General features: G+C 43.3%; 1 protein-coding gene across 2 annotated transcripts in view; it reads right to left on the reverse strand.

Moving 5' to 3' along the window:
* CAPZB (capping actin protein of muscle Z-line subunit beta) overlaps positions 1-22047 on the reverse strand; it is a 71344-nt gene continuing 49297 nt past the window's right edge. Inside the window, exons 6-11 of one of the 2 annotated variants that reach the window (XM_075114251.1) lie at positions 13647-13788; positions 13008-13124; positions 4886-4951; positions 3546-3622; positions 2167-2279; positions 1-250 (exon numbers count right to left, since the gene is read on the reverse strand). In XM_075114251.1, the coding sequence (XP_074970352.1) occupies positions 2177-2279; positions 3546-3622; positions 4886-4951; positions 13008-13124; positions 13647-13788 (505 nt within the window). In that variant the 3' untranslated portion in view covers positions 1-250; positions 2167-2176. The remainder of the gene's footprint in view (positions 251-2166; positions 2280-3545; positions 3623-4885; positions 4952-13007; positions 13125-13646; positions 13789-22047) is intronic. The other variant, XM_075114250.1, reaches the window with a different exon arrangement.

Consider the following 22047-nt stretch of genomic DNA (forward strand, 5'->3'; position numbering starts at 1 on the left):
AAAGTTTGTACAGCTTTATTCATGGGGAGAAGATGGCGTTGCATGGGTAGTACTGAATGCAAATTGTGACGTGACGTAACAGAAAAGGGCAAGGGGGGGATGAGTTTTCTAAGAAAGGAATCTAACGAGTGCATGGCATGTCTTGTTAGCATGAAGAGTATTTTAACTTTGCTGCTTTCTCTTCAAAGCCTCCACCAGGTCGTTTTTAAGAGCTTCTTGTTTTGATTTGTCTGCAAAAGTCTGCACAGACCTGTGGGGAAGAAGGAAACGCGAGTCAGAGGCGGTGCCTTTGAGAGAAGGCGCCTGTAACAGTTCTTCGGGCATGTGAGTCAATAGGAAGGAGAAGCACCTCAACCCAGGCTTAGAGGAAACAAAACTCAGCTTGCCTGTTTTAATACGGGAAGCAGAAGGCAAAGTGAACACCTCAGCGAGTATATCAAAGGAAAAGTCACTCCAGCAAGGATGGCACCAAGAGACACGCTTCCCCCGAAGTTCCGCTCAGCCTCCAGGTGCTGGAGGGAGATTCCCAATTTTTTAACGTGACAGACTGGAAAACCCCAGCGTACCACCAGCGAGGGGCGTTAGCGCTCTCGCTCGCCAAATGACCGTGACGGGAAGGCAGAGAAAACCCAGCCTCTACCCACGAAACGTGAAAAGGGCCAGGCTGGGGGAGCTCCTGAACCTTTCTGCAGACTGTTCACCCAGGGTCGAGCAGCCGCGTCAAAACCTCCCTCCAGCGTATCCACCAGTGGGAAAAGCGGCCAGAGTTTCAGTTCTCGAATTTGCTTTCCCAGTTTGGAGCTTACCTACAGTAGTTAGCAAATAAAAGCAGCCAAAGAAGAACAGAGATACTGTCAGCGAGGCTATCGCAGGGGTGCCCTCTCGCTACAAGTTTGGTTATAGAAAGGCAGCTACTTCTCGTCTCGTCTCGCTGCCCTCTAAGGCAGCTGCGGAGGAGCTGCCGTTTTCAATGGTACGAAAAGAGATTTCCAAGTTTTCATAAAATCCTCTTAAATATGATCATTGATAGAATAATACTAGACTTTGCAGGAGCTGCTAACACAGAGAAGTGGTTAGGATCCAGTTTGGTGGGATTTCTCCCCACATAAACCGCATTTCACGCCCTTTTCAGTACTCAGAGCTACCTTATTTTGCCTGGATGCTGTCTCCTGTAAACAAGACTGCTCTTTGTGTCAGTTACTTTCCTACCATTTTTATAACAGTATTTCCATTCTCTTGTCTCTGGAGACTTCTGCTGCTTTAATAAAAATATATACATTTTATATTTGCATTTGTCACAGGCTAAAGAAGTGGTTCTCAGCCATTATCAACAAACAGTGCCTTTTTCCCTTCGTCAGCTTAACGTGTTTAAGGCAACATCTGTAACTCATTACGAATTGGAGTGGAAGGTTAAACTGGCTCAGGGTTAGTCGCTGCCGTGCGTCCTAGACATTGAGAGCTCCAGAGCAAAGGAGAGTGTACGAACAAACCCCTTCAGAGGCTGTGCAGAGCACAAGCAAGTGGAGGCTACAAGTGTTTCAGTAGAGCTTGAGCAGGACTGGAGTCCAAGCTCCAAGGAAGTTCAAGATACAGCAGGCAAAGGGGGGGGGTGCGTGTCGGGTGAGCTCACGTTTACTCAGAAGTCACAGGAAGTACCAGTCTTTTTTTTTTTCTTTTTTTTCTTTTTTTTTTTTTTTTTCTTCAAAACTGTGAGACTTCCAAGATTTCATTCCTTTCTGCAGGGAGGATGCTAAGATTACAGGGAGTTTCTCCACTGAAGTGGTGTACCACAGCTGTAAAACACTGCTGGTGCACCAGGGACAGAGTCCCAGGGCTTCTGGATCAAATCAGTCCAAGCTAACACCACTTTGGGTACGTGACCACGTGCTCCCTTCTTGCTCCCAAGCTAGAGTGCAAAGTGGTAAGTCCTGCCGCGTTTCAGAGCGTGACACTTCAAATGGGGGAAGGAGTGGAGTAACATTTAAAATTAAAACAGTGTTTAGTTGGCCGTATTAAGAAATAACCCTTGGGTGAAACACGGATCAGATGTCGTTTATCAGTCTGCGGGAGTTAGGGGTTAGTTCTGGTCTCAGTTATCATGCAGAGGTCTTGGCTGGGTGAGTCCTGGTTTAGTGCTGGTTGTCACACCTCACAGGCAGGGGGTACCTGGATTGGTTTAGTTATCAGGCTGGATGTAGATCTGGCGCTGGGTCAACACTTGAGAAAGCTCCCTCTGCAACTGCTTATACTTTTGGTTGTCGGGGATAGCATCAATAGATCTACAGAGAGCAGTTTAGAAACGAGGGAAGTAAACAGGGAAAAGAACAGTCAGAAGAACTCAGTAACACAGAGCTGGTATTCTGGAAACCACCAGGAACACGCTCAGGAAGAATAAGTGTAAATACACAGGTTAGAAGGTACAGGAAAAAGGCCGGAGGAAAAGCCAAAGCCAGGTGCTGTGTATGTTACCAGTTCTGAGCAGATCATCTCACCGATGCGCAAAGTACCATGACTCAAAACTGAGCAATGGGGAGACATAGGAAAGAGATTCAATTACAACAGCTTAAGGCAATGTTCACAAGGAAAAAGACTGTATTACATATTTCCTTTTAATGTTAATAAATGCTTCCTGGCTAAACCCCTGCACACCACAAATGAAAACAGAGGCCTGTTATGAAAGCTGGGGTTTGGAAAAAAATAAAACCCGAACAGCTGCTTTCTCAGATACTGTCAACTCCCCCTGCCCACGCTGTTAAGAAGGCAGCACAAATATTTAATTAGCACCATTATTCTATTTTCTTTCGCATTTCAGTGCGTGAGAGAACAGCAGTAGACTTGTTTGTGCCATTTGTTTATTCGACATTCGCACACCGTGCTAGGAGGTCTATCTGCAGCTTAACATGAAATGGTTCGGCATCACAGTTCCGTCCCTTCCTCTACGAGCACGAGAACTACCAGCTTGGGGTTTCCACGTCCAGAAGTGAGCAGGGGTTGGAAAGTTCAGAACAGTTTCCCTAAAGAAAGGCACAGGGGTTTGCCCACTTAACCTGTTCTAGTACACTGTATTTTGACCAGCGGTGTTGAAAGAAAGACAGAATTTAAAACAAAGTCTAAATACCGCAAACCATTAGTGTCATGACTTAATTCTGGGACCAATTGACTGCTTTTCAGAGTAGTAGAAAGTCAGAATTCAAGTACAACTTTCAGGACTGTGAAGAATAAAAACGCATAATTAAAAGTAATTCTGAAACTCAAGTGGTCCTAATTGGGCTATTTTCTTCCTGACGAGGGAACAGGGGATTACAACATTGCTTCAGATTTCTATAGTTACAAGGCAGAAGTCTTGTTCCCTAAACTCCACGCAACAAATAACGTTTCCAAAGCACAGTAAGGTGAACAATTATAGACCTGAAAAGACTTTGGGTAGGAAAGGGGAATTCCAGCAAACCAAAGCAGAGCAATGCTCGGCTGGGGACGGTACCACAGGCACTGCAGGGGAATGCAGGGAAGCGAAGGGTCCAAGAGCCAGCTGGAGAGCCCCTTACCTCAGCCCATTAACGATGTCCTTTGTTTTTCCAAAATAAATCTCATTCAGTGTACTTCTGATTTTGTTTTCCATGTCCTGGAAAATAAAAAGGAAGAAACCAGATCTTTAGTGGCGTCAGCTGTTTGCAGGAACGGTGCACTTACACACTTCTGTGCATCTTCGGTGTTCACCCTGATGCACGACACTTGCCAGGCAGGTTCAACCCAACCTACTCCTACTATTTAAATTATCACAGAACACAATATGACCCTATCTCTCTGCTCTTATCAAAGAAATAAAGGCTTAGCTCTATTCCTGTCCTCGCCTCCCAGCTCTAGGCTGCGAGATGTCTTTCTGCACCACAAGAGGGCGGTTTCTGTCCAGCGATCAAGTTTTCTGCATTCTGCTGCAGGAAAGGAAAATGCGTCTCGCCCCAGCCTTACTCTGTAATTTCCCGGCACTGAACGGACTGTAAGCGGCAAGTCAGTCATTTAGCGTAACCAACCGGTCAATAGTTTTGTGCTTAAGGGTTACTTTGCATTTTTTTGAGCTGGCGACTCGTTCATTCAAACTGCATAGCAAGCAGTTTGGAGAAAAAGACCGTGTAAATAAGCAGCATTTTTTCATTAGGTCGCTTTTACTCGAGCCAGAAACTTAGGAAAGGGATCAAAAAAGAAGAACCTGCCTTCTTTTCATTTCCCAGTTCCTTTAAAAAGCACATTATAGTCTATTTGAGTTGAGAATTTCTTCCTCCCTTGCCAAAGCGGCTATGAAGATCAAGGAAATCAAGAGCACCTTCATACAGGACAGTACAATGAAACAGCAACAGCGTTGCACCAAAGCCCTTCTGAGCGGCTAACGCAACCTCACCCTTCACTCGGCATGCTGAGCATACATGACTGACAGCTGCCATAAAATCAAACACTAAAACCAATTCCAATGGATTTCATAAGCGCTTGATACGCACGGAGCTTTCCGTTAAAGGCACAGTTCTGTATAACACAACCCGACTTTAAATAATTCTGCCCCAAAGTGACTACAGTGGCAAGGGGGTAGGAAATCGTTAACTAGCTCTGCGGGCAGGACCACGTGTGTTACAGGAAGGTTTATTACTGTAATGAGCAGGAGACAAAGCGCAGATTGGTGTTTTTATATCCAGAAACTGTTGGAAGACACGATGGGAGGAGTACTGAGCCAAACACCGAGCAACAGTAGCATGATCAGACTTGATACAGCAGGAATAAGTTCAGCTTCTTTGTAAAGACAAAATCAAGCATGCAACAAAATTCTTAAATGTGGAACCAAACACATAAGAGAACCTGCTGCAGGCTCAAGCTGTGCTGGCTTCCCAGCCCTTACCTCTACCAAGCGTCCGATATTGGCTATGTGTGGAGAGGAGTCACTCACAGTCTCATCTTTCTCCATCTAGAAAGGAAAGACACAGGTCCATTGGTAACATGGGAATTAGATGGCAGACGCATGACAGCTTTCCTTATCACAAGAGGGGATGGAAGAAGTGGGTCTCAAAATCCTAGAGCAACTATTCTTTCAATATGCAAGCAGACTAGTAACGTACTGAGAAATTCCCAGGACTAGACAAAGGCTCACATGTTGATAACAGACACACAGTGTAATAAAAACCATGAATCAAAATAAAACCCTGCTGCAGGTCCGTGGTGTAGACAGGCCCTACAAAATCGTCATTCCCTACCTACTAAGGGGCTGCAGGAGATCTACAGTAGCAAACACGTAACGCGGCAAGCAGCACGGCGTGTGGATATGAAAACAAGGTTGTTGTTGATGAGATGCATGCAAGGACGGTGGTGTCAGTTTAACAGCTGTGAACTATCCCTGCAGAGACAGCTGTTTCTTTTAATCTTCATCTTAAACAGCTACTTCCGACCACACATGGGGCACATTCTCCATTTTCAGGATCTTCCTGGCAAAAGACACCTTAGGCATTACTTACCTTCCAGCAGAGAGGGAAGGTGCAGAGAATACAAAACCAACTACCTGTAAAACTGGTGATGATTTGATCTACTGCAATAACATGGAAAGAGAAATCTGAGAGTTTGTAGTTCTTTTTTCTTTTTAGACCAAAAAGCTGACCCAACATTTACCTGACTGTTAGGAGGAAGGAATTACAAAGCGGTAAGTGTAGGGGGAAAGAAGGAGACTGCCTTTTGCAGTAGAAATTCGGAGTTGGGTCAGCTTAAGTGTATAATGGTACCACGTTCCTAGTGTGATACCAGAACAGGAGACAGGTACCTGAACTAGGTGAGATTTTTCATCACTAAGATGAAAACTTGGGAGCTGGTACCGCAGAACAAGACTTGCTTTATTTCACGTGACTTTGCCCCTAAAATGTTCATCTGGAGGCCGTGGCTGAGCATCCATGACCTGTGGTAGGGAAAAAACCATCTTCCCCAGTTCTTGAGATGAAAATTCTGGCTAGATGCAGACAAGCTGTTGAACAATGAACAGTCCCAGATCCCAGGAACCTCAACTGATAAAAGATGTGCTGAGGTGGCATGAAAACAAAACTGGGAGAAAAATGTAGTGGGAAGAACAGTCTTCAAAGGGTTTTACTAATCCCACTGAATTCTCTTATCCATCTGTTCATATCCCTGCCTCAGGGTAGAGTTTAAAAATCTGGGCCAGCTACAGGTTTCTCCTAATAAGCCAAGTCTCTAACAGGCTTGGGGAAGCATGTAATTTAGTTGGAACCCTGAAGGCAAAAGATAACCTAGAAGAGGGGGAGAGAAAGAACGAGGACGTTTAATTTTGCCTTTAGATTGCAGTCAGATTGTTTACATGTAATGGAGACATGCTGCCTGGAGAACGGATCCAGTTGCAGTACAGGGAGAATATAAATCTGAACTATGCAAACACACATATACATGTTACGGTGAGTTTGGGAGCTGTCAGCAAATTGACCAAGGCTGGGGCAGCCGGGGAGCTGGCAGTGGGTCATTTACTTCCAGAGGCTCCCTGGCTGCATCTCCTCCACACCTGGACAGGCCGAGCTCATTGGTAAGAAGCAGAATCTGAAAATAGAATTATTTTTTTGCAAAACGTATATTATTACATCTCCATAAAAGCTGCTGCCAGAAGGAAAACATTTTTATATGCTATAGAAGCCCAGATGTTACGAGAGGCTGTTTTAATGGAGTTCAGAGTCAGTAAGCAGCCATGTTATACAAACAACAGAGTAGTTGGGATTTTTAAAGGTTCCTTCCGGTGGCTGTTACTGCACGGACCTAAGCAGAGAGCCTATAGCTGCTTAAATAAAGGGGTTAATTTGCTTTGAGGGGAAATTCCATTCTGTAAGTTGATGTTAACAAGCAGCTCATCTTCCCACTGTCACTCCCCATCTGCTGTTGAGCTCAGCCAAAAACCGAACGCTCCAGAATGAGCCAAGTCCAATCTACATGGCTCAGTCGCTCCTCTCCTGTTGGAGAGATACGCTGCTTGGCTTCCTTGCCTCATTTCCCCAGCCATCTGCTGCAAGTCTGACTCAGAGGGGAACTCACTCTTCTGGGTATATTAAGCTCTCGATGGCTGGCTGGTCACTTGGGATGTTTCCTGCATGGAATAAGCGGCTGTTTGGGCTTTCTGTAAATGTTATTTGGAGGAAGAGTTAATACAAAGAGAGAAATTTAAGTCGGATAAACACTTCAGTTCACCATGAAAGCATCTAAAAATACTAGAAAGATAAGAAGGAAACTCATCCACCATTTTGCTCTGAACAACTGACGACAACATCCACAGCTGCTCTGGCCACGGAGCGACGTGAAAATCTCTTTAATGAAACACAAACAGACCAATGTGAGCCAAAGGCTCACAAGCCACAGGCAGTGGGCATACGAAAGTCTCCAGGTGGAAAATCTGTGGAATTATTTGGATATCTGCTAGGCAAATTTTGGCCTCTCTCTCCATCGCCTATTTCCAACTGTAACTAGATAAATGAAGGTTGAGAGCTCTGCGGAGCTTGCAGCTTTGCAGAAATCAGCCGAGAACTTACCTCATCCTTTCACAGCCTTCATGCATATTTACTCTAACCAGTGTAACCAAAAATATCCCATATCCTTTAGCAAACTGTATATTCAACACCATGAGCAAACCTGGGGATGCTACCTCAGCTCTATACGCCACTAGTCCATACGTGCTCAACTCTTCTACTCTCTTTTTCTAAACCAGCTACTGCATAACCGAACCACTGTAAAATCCGTGTGTTCAAGGGAAGCAGAAATAATTTCCCAGACAATTACTGCTCAGCACATCTCTGCTATTCTCTGCACCCCAAAATACTCCTCGGTTAGCAAGTGAAGGGACAGTGCCTCCAGGAAACCGGACAACAGCTGCGGGGGAGCTTAAGGATCGTGACAGCTACAGCTTGAAGATCCGTCTGGTGGAAAAACACTCCCCAACACCCCACTTAACGCTACCACATCTGGAAGTCGGTGGGATAGGCCTTTACATGAAAGCTCAACTTCATGAAAATATATGACTCTCCTAATTGCAGAGCACAAGCCTCGGAGGATTTACCTATTATGATAAATGGCAGAACGTCTCTGCTGGGTGTTTTATTGAGCAACAATATATCACAGGACACATCTTCCTGAACGCAGGGAGAGCTCAGTTTGCAACAGACCAGCCTTCATCCAGCTCTGCAAGATGTTCCACCTTCGCTTCGAGAGTATTTCAAGTATGAAAATCAACGCACATCTGTGCTGCTTTAATCTGAAATCCCAGGCTTCGCTTCCCCTCCAACTCTCTATCCTCCCCTTCCCACACCTCCGTATGTAAATAAACGATAGGTTTTGAGCCAACTTCTTTCTCAGCAAAGTTGCGCTTCCTCACAATGTTCATCCTGGCTTAGGAAGCACACACGGATTCTTTGTGCGCAGCGTTATCTCAGAAAGGCACCTGTTAGTCTTGCTTTTAAGAAGGGGGCTCCAGAAATCTGCCCAAAGTGCAGTTTTGACTACTTGCCAGAAAACGGGAAGGCTACATCTACTTTGCATAAAATGAAACAGGATCATACAGCTGCTCTTACCTTAAATAAAAGTGCAGCCTAATGAAACCCCAAAATTCAGCCAAAGCAATACAGTGCCATGGCAAACGACACAAGTAATTCCAATGTACACAAAGAGGACGGGACCTCAACGTCTGTCAGAGAGAAAATCATCTGCCAAGCATCTGGCTTGAATCAGGAGGGGGGTGGGAGTTACCTGCAGACATTGGAGAACGTGCAAGGTAATTGAAAAGCTGCTGGCATTTTTCATTTCCCTGCAAGCATTGCTCCCTTTGTTGTAAATTGAAGGTAACATGTCCTGTCCTTTCCTCTCGGGTGTACGGCACTTCAATCTGCGGCCCCTCGTCGAGGCAGACGGCATGTAACACGCCAATCACTCTTTCCCTATCGGAACTCCAGCCTCAGCCCTTGCACCGACTGAAGCCTGCCAGGGTCGGACGCGAGCTGGGAGTTACTTCCTCCATCCTGGCCTGCGGTGCTTCAGCTCTGAGCTCTCTTGACTTGCATCCAGGCTTGTCCCCAGAACAGACTGTCTGGAAGAGCACCCTTGTTTAGAAAATTGTAAAAATAGAAGTTTTCTATCTGATACTGTGTGCCTTTTGGGGGGAGGACCACAGCAAGGGAAAAAATGGGGAAAAAAAAAATCAGCTTCCTCCTTCCAGTTCCACCAAAAAGTTATTCTATAACATCCTTTGGAGTCAAAGCAGATGGCTACACACATGGTGTCAGTATTTATGTATAACGTATATTGCTAAAGATTAGAACAAAATCCTCACTAGGCAAAAAGACAAGTGTTCTTCCATACGAAGGGACTGCTTCGACACGGTTCTAACGAAGTGTCCAATGTGAAGGTGCCGCTTCAGTTTTAATTCTCCTTAAGTTTTAAGACCAAAATGATGATCCATGGATCCTACGTGCACAGAGCTGGCTAAGGATTTCTCTCATCCTCTCAAGATAAAAGTTGATACACGCATATATAAAAATCAATTATGCATATACGTAAATTATGTAAAGAAATGTATATCACTACATGTCTGTTTCTGTGCTCTACACTTGTGTGGGTATACACACACATTTCTCTATTGCTTCAGGACAGAATCTGAAAGCCTACATTTTAAACAAAACCAAAACCCAAAGCTCCATTCAGAACACGTCACATGCTATTTCATTTGAATTAGTCTATACTCCAACTCTTAAAAAGCAACTTCCATAACTGAACTGATAAAGAAAAAGCCTGACTTTCTCATTCTGAAAACCACCAGGTAAAGTAAATTAAAAGGTACACGAAGGAGATTTTCAACTTCCCGAAACTGGCCAAGTTCTCCCTCTACCATGTCTCTCCCTCTCTTTCCTTTCTCTGTCTGCTAACAAATGTAAAATGCTTGCACAGTTACTTTCCCCGTATAAACAAAGACAGAGACAACTCCTCCTGGAGCACATGAAAAACGGCATTGGAAAACCACTGCAAAGCAGCAGTTCAATGAACTGGAAGAGGTACGCCAACCCTCAGCGTGTGACACTAAAGCAGACACAGGATAGGGACATGACCTCTAATATCTACCCAGAACGTCACATCACGTGGCCCCAAGCCAGGTGTAAGAATACTCAAATACATGGTGTCTTGGGGAGAGAGAAAAAATTAATTATTCTTAGAAATTCAGTGCAACATTTAGGAATAGCCTAAGTGGGAGCCCTGTAGGAACAAGAGTCTGGGGATATTCAAGAAATGAAAAAGCAAGTTTTTCCAAATAGTCTTGACAAAGGCAACAAAAAACCCCCATGTTGGCGCCTCATGCAGGGCAAAATATTTCACCAATAGGAAATGACAGCAGAGGACAGCTATTTCTAGACTTTCACTTCTAGATCCAAGTTTGGCTCTACCATGCTACCATGTTGTCCATTCACGGAAGAACAAATAGGATTGCTTGATTACTTGCGATCTGTAGACGTTAGGAAGGGGAATTACTGAGCAAGTGTTTCCATATGAAGTTGCAAATGCTCCCCATAGCAGTTCAATGCAAGACATGCCCAGCTCCTCATTGCTGCCAGAGGTGGTGAATTAGGAGGCATTACATTAGCTGTTCCTTTGCGCCTGCTCCTGGCCACCGAGTTAATCATTCCAGTCATCACTCGAAAAATACCCGATTTGCAGCTACAAGGCGAAACTGGTTTCAAAGTAATGGCTCTCAACAGACTTCCCTTTCAAAGCACTGAAGGGTTCTCTCTGCCATCAGTTTATAAGCCAGGATATTACAAAGCTTGTGAACACTTCAAAAGCTTCCACCGAAACACAAGGACATCTGCTATTTGCATTTTAGGATCAAAGGTGGTTGAAGTAGCTTAAATGTTGAGTTGACCCAAACCATGTACAATTTACCATGGACAAAATATTTCAAAATTATGGTTAGGACATCAGATACTGACATCATCAAGGTAAAACTGTAACGTACCATTCGAGATATAACTAAAACCTACTTTTGGTGCCTAAGTTTGCTGCAGACTGTACAAAAAGCCTACTAAAAAGTAAAAATAAAACCTGCTGTCCTTAGGTGATGTAGCAAACTGGATTTACAGCAAAGTAAAAGCTTTGCACCCTGGAGTTTAGTCCAGCTACAGCTAAATAAACGGCTCAGGACAAACAGCTCCTCCTCACACAGCATACCTCAAGGCAGCATGAAGATTTTCGTTTTCTGCCATGGTTTCTGACGACGTCTGTCCCATTAAGCCTGCTATGGCATCTGCAAACAGAAAATCTCCGGCCCAAAGCTAAATTCTGAAACTCAAGTTTCCATTGTTTGTGCAGAAGCAGTGCATCATTACCCCAGTGGCTTTTTTATGGTTACTTACATTGGAAGCAGGCCCCGGCTTTAATGCACCACATATGAGTTAAATGATCTGCTGTTAAAATGATGACAGAAGCATGAATCTCCCCACTAAAGCTTAGAGAGTGAAAGTCAAACTAAACAAGGCCTAGCAGTTCAGGCCAAGGTGTACTGAGGACACCCATTCTCAACAGACTCTCGTTTTCCTTGGCACAGCTCTCGCACACCATAAGGCCACGGCCAGAGTCAAGTCCTTGGCCTCCACTTCACAGCTATGATTTAAAGTATTAGGAAGGCCTGTGATTAAATATTTGTCCGGGTCACCATAACTCGGGTGTAATTACTGCAAACATTTTAAAAGAGTACGCAATGCTCAAAACTGCCTCCAGATGCCTTTTCCCCCCCTGCTTTTCCACCAGCTTCTTCTGTAAATCAACAACATGGAAAGAAAAATCACCCAGGTCTAGGGCAAGCCTCTGCGACTGCAATACTAACACAATTTCAGTTCTTCTCTGCAATCACAGATCCTTCTTTCCTTTGCCTGGCTCAAACCTGTACAAAAACATGAACTGTTTAACAGAGTCTGCATTGTCCTTTGTATCGAAAGCAACAGCCTGTCCTGGGAAATCTCATAAAGGACTTTTAGCTACTGCCTGTCTCTCTAGTCACTCACGACCATACAATATGCCTCCTGTCCTCCAGAGTTTATTACCCTGCTCGAGTCACTGATTTCCACAGTCCAGATCTTAAGCAACCGCAATTCAGCAGCAGCATGAAGGAGGGATACGGCGACCTTTGGCAGGTGGCTGGGGCAGAAGCACCTTCACCAGCGAAGCCACGTCCAGCAGATTCTGCCTGTCAGAGACTAAGACAGCAGCGCTGCCTGAAGAGTCAACAGTCTGGCACGTGTGGAAAACACCCCTCTCAGAAGGAAGCCAAAGTAATTAACACTGGCACAAAACCCCCAAGTATTTAGAAGTTGGGTTTGATGTTTTTGTTGTTGTTGTTTTGGTTTTTTGTTGTTGTTGTTTTGGTTTTTAAGAGATTTTTTTTAAATCTGTGTGCTGGTACTGTAGGTGGAAAACACTAAAGAAGGGAAGAAGGATACTAAAAGATAACTGATATCTTTAACTATAAGATTTTTCTGTTCTTAAGGCAAAATACAGGTTCATTCATGGTGGCCTAGCTGGCTTTTAAGAGAGGCACAAAACAAAAGAGGTCATCTTGTATTTTTTATAATCCTATTGGAATCTTCCAGTAAGAAAGTGAGGAAATCTCACAGATCAAAATATCTGGCTGGGTAACATATATGGAAGTATAAAAATTTAGGAATACCAGAAGAAAAACCAAGACTTAACAGCAAGTCTAAACTCCTACTGAATGCTTTATATTTTTAATTGAAAGCTACACTGCCATCAAGCAAAGTTCAAGGGGCTTCCTGGTAATTACACACTTACGCATTAACTGTTTCACTGGGCTGCATGCGCAGCAGGAGAGTTGATGTTTATACAACACCTCACAAAATCAACTTTTTGTTCCTGACTGGGGCTACTGAGTATATAAATAAGGAAAGGCATGCCTCGGGTCTGCAGCGTACGCTCCTGCCAATATACAGACGTACCTGTCTGGTAAGGCTCCCTCCAAGGTTCATGGTACCAGAACCAGTTTTATTAGTCTGCAGCCAGAGCATCACTGTGGAGGTCAGCTTGTAATGAGCGGTACGACCACTGGACTTCTCCTGGAAGTAGAAGAATGACAAAAAGGATAGAGACAAAAGGTTAAAATCCTTTCAAAAACTAAGTGGTGGCTGGCCCCGAAGACCCCAGGGCAACAGGCCAGATATGCATAACTCCACTCTCATAGCACAGTCTGTTTCTTAAGAACAATTGGAAGTGTGCACATTCCCCTAAGTTTCCAAAGCAAATCTGTTTAGAGCAATCCAGCCTCCTATTACCTTATTTTTATTACCTAATTAGTGATATTTATCTGTAGACCTTTATGTTTAAAAAAAAATAATCTCAGGATCACATGCACGGAAAGGAACATACTTTCAATTCTTCTGGGATTCTTTTTGATTACAGCCCTGACTTATCTCTATCCAAATTGCTTCAGGGAATTTTCAAAAATTAACAGGGGAAAGAAGTTTACAGCCCACAACACAATATTGCATTGTTCAGTGGAACACCTGTGCTCGTTAATTGTCTGGAATTAACTGGGTTTTGTTTTCACTTAGGAATATCAGCTGCCCCAGAGGCTGTACCTGAACCTCCACCACGTGGATGGAATCCCAGCATCCCTTAATCTTCTTTGATCCATCTCCAGCTTTCTTAATGAGGATCACCCCGGCAAAACCATGATCCAGATCCCAGAGGTAGACAGAGGAGACTCCACCTTCAAAATACCTGCAGGACGCAATCCAATATGCATGTTAAAAGTAGCAGGATCCAAGCCAGAGTCAAATATCAATAATAATCTTAAATAAGCAGAATCGCTATATCCTAGTAAAGATTTTTTTTTTTCTTTTAAGACGGCACACTCTCTCCAGTTATATACCTGGAAACTCAGCAGTTTAAATCATTTTATAATACAGAGACTTTAATTACAAAAAAAATGTACATTTCTCTAAAGGAGAATAAAAGTCTAGTGAGAAACAGAGCTGGCTACAGATCTCTGCAGCACTTGAGCAAACAATTCCTCTGATTCCAATTAACTATAACAGCTGGTAAAAGCACAAGCTACAAAGTAGGCTGAGAGTAAGGCTTTATTTTACAGTTTGGTCTTTCTTTTTTTTTTTTTCTTCTTCCTTTTCTCTCGCTATTGGGAAAGTCTGGAAGTTCTTTACAACAAAGTCCACTAATTAAGACAAAAGGGAGCAAGTAAGTAGCTCTATGCTGCTGTCCCAAAAGTTTGTCTGAAGCCGACTTACTGATTTATTGCAAATAGAGTTGAACTGAAACCAAGGTTCTTCACAATGAATGGATGCTGTTGAGGCTTACATATTATTCCAGCTTCAGATACGTTACACAACAGAGAGTAGGCTAGATTAGCTAACTCTCAGGTTTCTGGTAGTAAAAAGCACACTCGTAGTAAACTAGCAAACAACGGCATCCGCAGAACCCGACTCCTTCTTTTTAACACTAGTGCTGCCAGATGAAAGATGCATTTCAAAGTCATGGTAAACAACCCAGCACTGCAGGAAGAAAGACCCACTAGAACCAATTTTGGCTTCTAGAAAACCAAAACTATAACCACAGCATTTTACCACTGTTTCCATTCTCAAGTTACCAAACAGCCATAAGCAGAAACGAGCAGAAGGGAATATTCTTTCATGGCACACAACTCAGATCTCAGCCATGAACTCATGCTGCACAGAATCACCATCTCCTGCGAAGAACTAAGGAGGAGAGGCAACTTCAGCTGAATCAGAAGATCAATGACAAGATGTTTTAGTAGTCAGATATTTCTGCTCTCTTCCGAGCACCTACTGCCATTCTGCAAGTACATACATAAAGCAGACAGAACACCTGTGAATTCTTTGTCTGGAGGACAGCAAAAGCTCATCATCCAGAGATATGAGGAGCTGCTATGACTGACAGTTCCCAGCAGCTGAACTGGGAAAGAGTCAGGCAGATTAAACCATCCGATTTTCCTGCCTCTGACTGTCACGAGCGAGATGATCACACAGACCTGCAAGTGACTGCATGTTTCTCCTCTTCTGCGAGAAAGGAAAGTATCACTCATCACCAACATGAAAAACTTGTTGAACCCTCCCACCTTCATGCTCCCCTCCCTTCTAAACACAAGCCTGACAGTTGTTAACGGCATTTAAGATTTAATTTACTGTGCATTTTTGGACTTCATGTATTAGCTTGAAGTATTGTAGATTCAAGAGCACTAATCCATCCTTTTCTACAAGTCAGGAGGAGAGGTATTGGGGAGTTAATGCAAATAACATGGCCAACTTTCAACATTTTCTCTGCACTTACAGAGCAGTCCAGTATGTTGTTTCAAGAAGGCAGAGACACCAAAAGAGCCCCAATTCTTTTTAATTGCAGACATCCGAGTCTGTATCAAAACCAATGCTGACCCCAGGAGGGGTATATGGCTTCATATTAACTCATCACATCATTTTATTGTTAATGGGTGGCTGCTGCTATTTACCACCAAGCTTAGCAGGGCATTTAAGTACCCAACACACACAGCACTGTCCTATGACATTTGTCAAGCCACTGATAATACACCATTAAAAAAGGAAAGCCATTTGCTCCTCAGGCATGCTAAAGCCAGACTTCCAGCAGGCAATTTAAACCTAACAAACCAACAAACACCCTTTTTATATCCCCTGGGGAGTTCACAAATGGATTTTGGTTAATGCAGTTAATGGGAATTTCAGTCCTGCAGCAAACCTCAGTTCCAGTCTAAGTGACCCTTCCTTTGACAAAAGGGCAGCATGAACCAAAGGCCAGAGAGCAGAAGCTATTGTCCATTTCCAGACCAAGTTTCCTTAAAAAAAAAATTTTTAAAAAATCATATCTAGAATAAGTGAATTCACTCAAAATGAACTGGCAGCCACTGAGAATATTACAGTGTGTACAGACAGTTTCCCCATTACCCACTTTATGAGCTTGCTATGAGCATGAAACGTTAATTGAGAGGGACCGAAACAAGGTTTTTAGAAATTTATTCTTACCTACTGTACTTTGATCCTAATGACATGAAACAGGAAAAAAATAATTTTTATGTGGTTCACCTTTATGAGATTTTACATAAAGGCTTTTGTGGGTATTTTAAGAATGTGCTAAAATGTTGTCTGAAACCACATAAAACCATCTGAAGAACCTCCCGCCAGAACTAACAGTGCACACATGGAAACGTTTTAACTTGCCTTTGTATATTTAATGAATCAAATATAGTATTAATATTGTTTTAAATACCAACATGCTATTTCAATAAAGTTGCTTTGCCACAGCCAGATCCAGTATCTTGAGACTCAAACAACAATGCCAGCGATTGAACCGTTATGTATCCAAGGCACGCCAGGACATGTATTAGCCAAAGCCTCCTCTGTGCTTCAGCAGTATATAATCACTCCAGAAATCCACTCCTCCTTCACAGGGAGAAAATACATATCGTTGATCACTACATTAGATTTCACCTTTCCGCACACAGCAACTAAAACGCACTGAAGTGGGATTTCTGAAGACTGTCTAAACCCAGGAAAGTCATGTTTGGAGGGGAACATTCCTTGAAACCTGTTTTCTTCAGGAAGAATAAAGAAGTGCTACAGGTTAATTGGCTGCTACGTAATAGAAAACTGGATGACAGACTGATTGGTAGGAATTTAAACCTACCTTCATAAACTTGGATTTGCTGCAAGAAGGCTGGACTACCTCCAAGAAACCTCTTCATCACAGACTAAAAAGCAGCACTTATTAAAAATCAAAGCAGGAGAGGTAACCAGCTTGGAAGAAGCTCCTGGAAGGCTTAAGCTGGTATCTTCTCCATTAAAGAAATGGATGGGCAAACTAGAGCACAGCCCCAAAGTTACATGCAGTAGTTGCAGCAAAACACTCTGGAAGTACTACATAGCTCCCGAGAGAACTGAATTTTCTCTAATGGCCCATTCTGGATACCCCTGCTCGTGGTACGTTATCCTCCTGCACAGCAGCAGTCGTAAAAGGTAATCTGTCTTCTTCAGAAGCTCGAGTCCTCTCCCAAAGCATCCAAGGCCCAGCACAAAGCAATCAGCAGATGCTTTTGAGACATACAAGAGGTCTGACATAGGATGAAAACTCCCATTTGTACTGGGGTACCTTGGAAACATCCCTAAAGGATAAACCATTTTCAAAGGAGAGCAATTCAATGCAAAGCAAATGCTCCTCTTCTGCCCAGGGACAGAGATCTCCCCAGAAGGCACTCTGGTGTTACCTAGAGGCAAAAGTTTGTTATAAAATTATGAAAAAAACGTAGTCTTATGGAGTCATGTCCCTTTATTAACAACCAAAACACTGCCTGGATGGCTAGTGTTCCTCCGTCTCTGGTAAAATCACTTTTTATAAATTCACCCAGGAAGGTGATTAAAAGGAATGAGGCCCAAAGTAATCATTCATTCTCTTTACAAAATTCAGAATAGCATTTCACTCAAAAATCAATTCTAGTTTTAATATCATGATCAAACACTGAAGTTTTATACCCTTTACTCATCAACCACGGAACTCCTGGAAAAAGCTATTTTATAAAAAAAAAGTCACACTTAAGACTGACCTACTTTACAAATGCAAGAATAAAAGAAAATATTTAAGCTAAGAGTGATCCAAAGCTTTATGAAGTGTTTGAAGTTTAAGCGGGTGGAGACACAGGATGGAAACTTGTTTAAGGAACTCGAGCTGTACCCATGAAATAGGGAGACCGTGGCCAGAACAAAGCCGTAACTTCAAGAGGGATGTGATAGGGGAGGAAATCCCCCAGCTTCCAACACAGACCTCAAGAAAGGAAGACAGATTAATCACTTTGTTTTACCACTAAAGGACAGACCAGAAAAGGCACCGTAACTTTCCCGATAGCATTCTACTTCTCACAAGCCTCGCAAATGAATGCTGGACCCTATACTGAGAAAATGAGTTTCCACCACACAGCAATAAAAACAAGCTATGGCTTTCAATTACACTTCAGAACCAAATCACTCATCCATAAAAACACTTGTGTATTTTCCAGTAAGGAACAGAGAGCCAGAGACACAGGGTGGGTTTCTGTATCTGGCCTGTGGCTCTCGCAGCACTAAGCCACAAAGCCCTGATGCCAAAGTACCGATACCTGGAACCTCAGGCTGGCTATGCAAACCTTCAAGAGTTGCACAGTGTTTCAAGCTGGCTTATTTAAAGCAGCAAAATATATTTTCCTTTTTTTCCCCTGAAGGTTGCATAGCTATTTCTTCCAGCTACAGAAGTTCAGCATCGGAAAGGAAACGCCTCCATCTATTTAGACCAACAGACTTCCAAGAAACCTGTCATTTAAAAAACCTAGCCCAAAGGAAAACACAGAGCGTTCAGCTACAAATGTTTTCACAAGAGCGACAGTGACTAAAATCACAACCTGAGCAGCTAGTGTGTAACAGCAACCCAAAAACATTACCTAAAAGACTAGGTGAGGAAGCAGACATTTCAACTGTTATTAAAACAGATGACTGTAATGGCAAGTGACTTGGCACAATTTTCACCAAGCCCTTCCCCTACGCCTGCACCCTGTCATTTCAAACCAGCACATAAATAGCAACAGAAATATGAAGGAAGTGGCAAGTTTCAGCAACTCGCCCTCCACCAAACCTAAAGCATTGCTAAGGTGTTCCTTCAAATCACCTGCCATCTTGTAGCTCAAGCGAGAGAGAAAAGAAAAAGGTCTTCAGGACAACCTCAAGACAGAGTTGTCACTAAATAGTTTCCTTGCCTATGTCCTCCACCCAGCTTTCCAGCAATGAGGCTCACGAGCCCATTCTTTAATAAGAAGGACAGGTTGGTACCAGGAACTAACCAGGATGTAACACTTCCCCCACTGGCCTGAGTACAGATGATTTACAATTCCTCTCTCCCTCCTTCTCTGGTCCCAGGAGTGCAATTGTATAACACTTTCAGACCGTCACCTAAATACTTAAAATGAAGAAGGTAAAATGTTTGTGTACTTAGACCAGCTGGTTTTCACCGCAGTTTATGAACACAGCCCAAAGCATGCTTGTGGACTCTGTACAGGTATTTCAGAGAAATTCTTTCCAGCATACACAGGTGCAAAAATCCCTCGAGCAAACATACCAATCTAGTTAGGTATGTGTAACTTCAATGCCAGTTGTACTTAAAAGCACACATCTGGACCATGGTGGGATGACTCAAACTGCAAAGCAGAGTTGTGAAGTGCAAGAACTCTGCAAGGAAGGAAAACAGTATCCAAACAATGGGATCCTGAAGGCTAAAAACCTCCCAGAACCTCCCATTTTGTGCTTTCTAGAACCTTTCATTATTTAAAAAAAACACATGTATTGCTCACATTTTCCTTACCATCCAATTGCTCTTGGCAGATGGAAACTAATGACCAAATCCCTTTTGAGAAGTCACCTGGAAACAGTTCCATTAGCCACCTAATAAGCAAGACAATGGGTCACTTTGTAACACGTCCAAACGCCTAACCGGTTCATTAACTACCAGGAAGCGCCGACTGCTTACAAATCTTTCACCCGTACCCATCCGTTCGACCGGCACGCTCAGCAGAGACAGCCCACTGCTTCATCCACCGACAGTCTGACACATTTTACACTCTGCCAGCTATAACTCAAACACGGGTAGGAGGGGAGAAGACAGCAACAGCAGCCTTCTGTGTCATGTATTAAGTTTGCCATAGCCTGTGTGGAGTACAGATTGCACGTGACATACTTCTTTCTTCAGAATAGGCATATATCAGACATGCTACAAGGCAGCTATTATTTGTTAAGTTACTCTGTCTTCAATTTTCCATCATTATAACACCGTACGTTTGTGAGAGCACGAAGCAAGTCTCTGTAGCGCAAGCACAGCCATGAATTGTTAATCAGTTCAAAAATTCCAGATCATCATAAACTGACATTTTCAAATTTAGTCTCACTCCATTTTGAAAGCATGTGAGTAATTTCTTACTAGGGATTTAAAACCTTCAGAGAATGGTGTCTGAGGATAGTGCTGCATCATCAGTGATGACCTCCCAATCCAAGCTTTCCCTCTCCAGTGTTCAGATTTTATGTAATCACAGAGAACCGTGGGAACCCAAGGGAAAAACTCCTCCTCTGCTGAATATCTCAGATTCAGAAGATAAGAATGTAGCCTGTAAAGAGCTGCTCCAAAATGAAGCACCCAAAGAAAGGAAGAAAAAAAAAGGCAGCTAATTTAGTTTTCACAGCATGACAGTATGCTTGCTTTTTTCCTCTCTTCCTCCAAACTTGCTCTAATCTGTGTAATATATATCAACAACTTCAATACTGATTCTCTCTTGAGTTTTGAGCTGCCCATGGGCGAGTTAAGGAAGGGACCCCAACACTGCTCTGTTTACTCTTACATCTAAACAATTTCCTTGGGAAAACATCATGGTTTTAATTTTAAAAGCACAAACATTAAACAGCAAGCATCTTGGCAGTTTAGGTCTGTCTTATGAGACTTCATCTTGTACTTATCAGTCTAACCCAGAGGCAAGAATCTCACAGATGACATAATCCTGATGTCACACCCTATTGTGCAAAAGCCTAGCCAGCAGTGAGATGGAAAGTCAGGTTTCCTTAGTGCTAGGATGCATAACAAATGCATCTGGATTCAATCTGCAGGGCCCTTGCTGTGAAAACCACAGTAACTATCATGCCCAAGAGAAAGCCATCACAAAGGGCTAGTAACCATTAATGAGGAACAGTGAGCTAATGGCAATAAAGTCACTTCAAAGCTTTCCATGGGTTTTTAGTTTAGGCAAACTAGGTTTACATCTAAACACAGACCGAACGCTTATATAAAGAGCTCACAGCTGCCTAATCACTTTGTGAGTTGAAAGTTGCACTGCAGGCTGCAGGAATCGAAGCTCAGCGCCTGCTCCCCCATGCACACCTACGGGCGCGAGCGCTGGCAGGCTGTGCTGAAACCCGAAGCACTAATTACGCCTCTTACATCTGGTGCTCTCCTTTTATTTACTTGGTGGAATCGGCGCTGTTCCATACACAAAATAATCAAATTTGCTACGAACCTTGTGAGAAGTTCAAAGTATTTTCAAAATTGGAGAGGAATGAACCCCACTCACAGAATCGCGTGGCCTATCAGACCAGGCAAAGAGACGTACCGGAGCAGGTAAAGCGATATACAAGGCAGGGAAGGAGAAGTTAGATAACAAGCGACAGCAGCACTCCAAAAGATTTAATCTCAGGGCAGCATTAACAGGTTTGCCATTTTTTTCATACCAAGACAAAGGCTAATTTCAGAGGTGGTTCAAGCACACAATCAAAAAAAAAAGAATAAAAAGGGTAAAAACAGCTAAAAAGAGGAAAGCTATCCAGTAGCTTACAGGACATCTGAACATACTTGGCGGTTGAGGTGATGGCACAGAGTTCAGTGGCAAAGAGCCACAGAGTCAAGCCAAAATGAGACATCCCTGAAGCAAACTGAGGCTGTTCAGTGGGATTAAACACGCTGATAAGAACAAGAGTCAGCCCTGAGCACTTCAAAAATTATAGGTTAAGCTTGCCTGTCACTGGGACTTCACTGGTGTACCTGACCAGCAGTACAGTCCCTTAAAGCTCTCTAGCAAAAGGCTCCTGAATCTACATGTTCCTGGAGGCACATGCACACAGCAGATGACTGCAGCCTTGCCTCCTCCAGCTGAAAAGAGAAAGGTGATGGGTGTTCAGTTTAGGCAGGATCTGTGCTGCAGAGTTCTGCAAACACTTGGTTGGCAGGGGAGCCACCCTCAGCACTGCTAACGCCATCAGAAATTTGAGTGACTAACTCCATTTTGGACAGGATACCAATCCAAAATTCAATAATAAGTGGATTACACACAGTGAAGACATTTTAGAGGTCAATCCTCTCCCAGACCTCCTTCCGCTCCTACCAAACTCCTTGTCCAGAGCTCTACTACAACAAATTCAAAGTGGATCAACATCAAAACAC

The sequence above is a fragment of the Phalacrocorax aristotelis genome, chromosome 19 (assembly GCF_949628215.1).
Source record: "Phalacrocorax aristotelis chromosome 19, bGulAri2.1, whole genome shotgun sequence".
Classification (NCBI taxonomy): domain Eukaryota; kingdom Metazoa; phylum Chordata; class Aves; order Suliformes; family Phalacrocoracidae; genus Phalacrocorax; species Phalacrocorax aristotelis.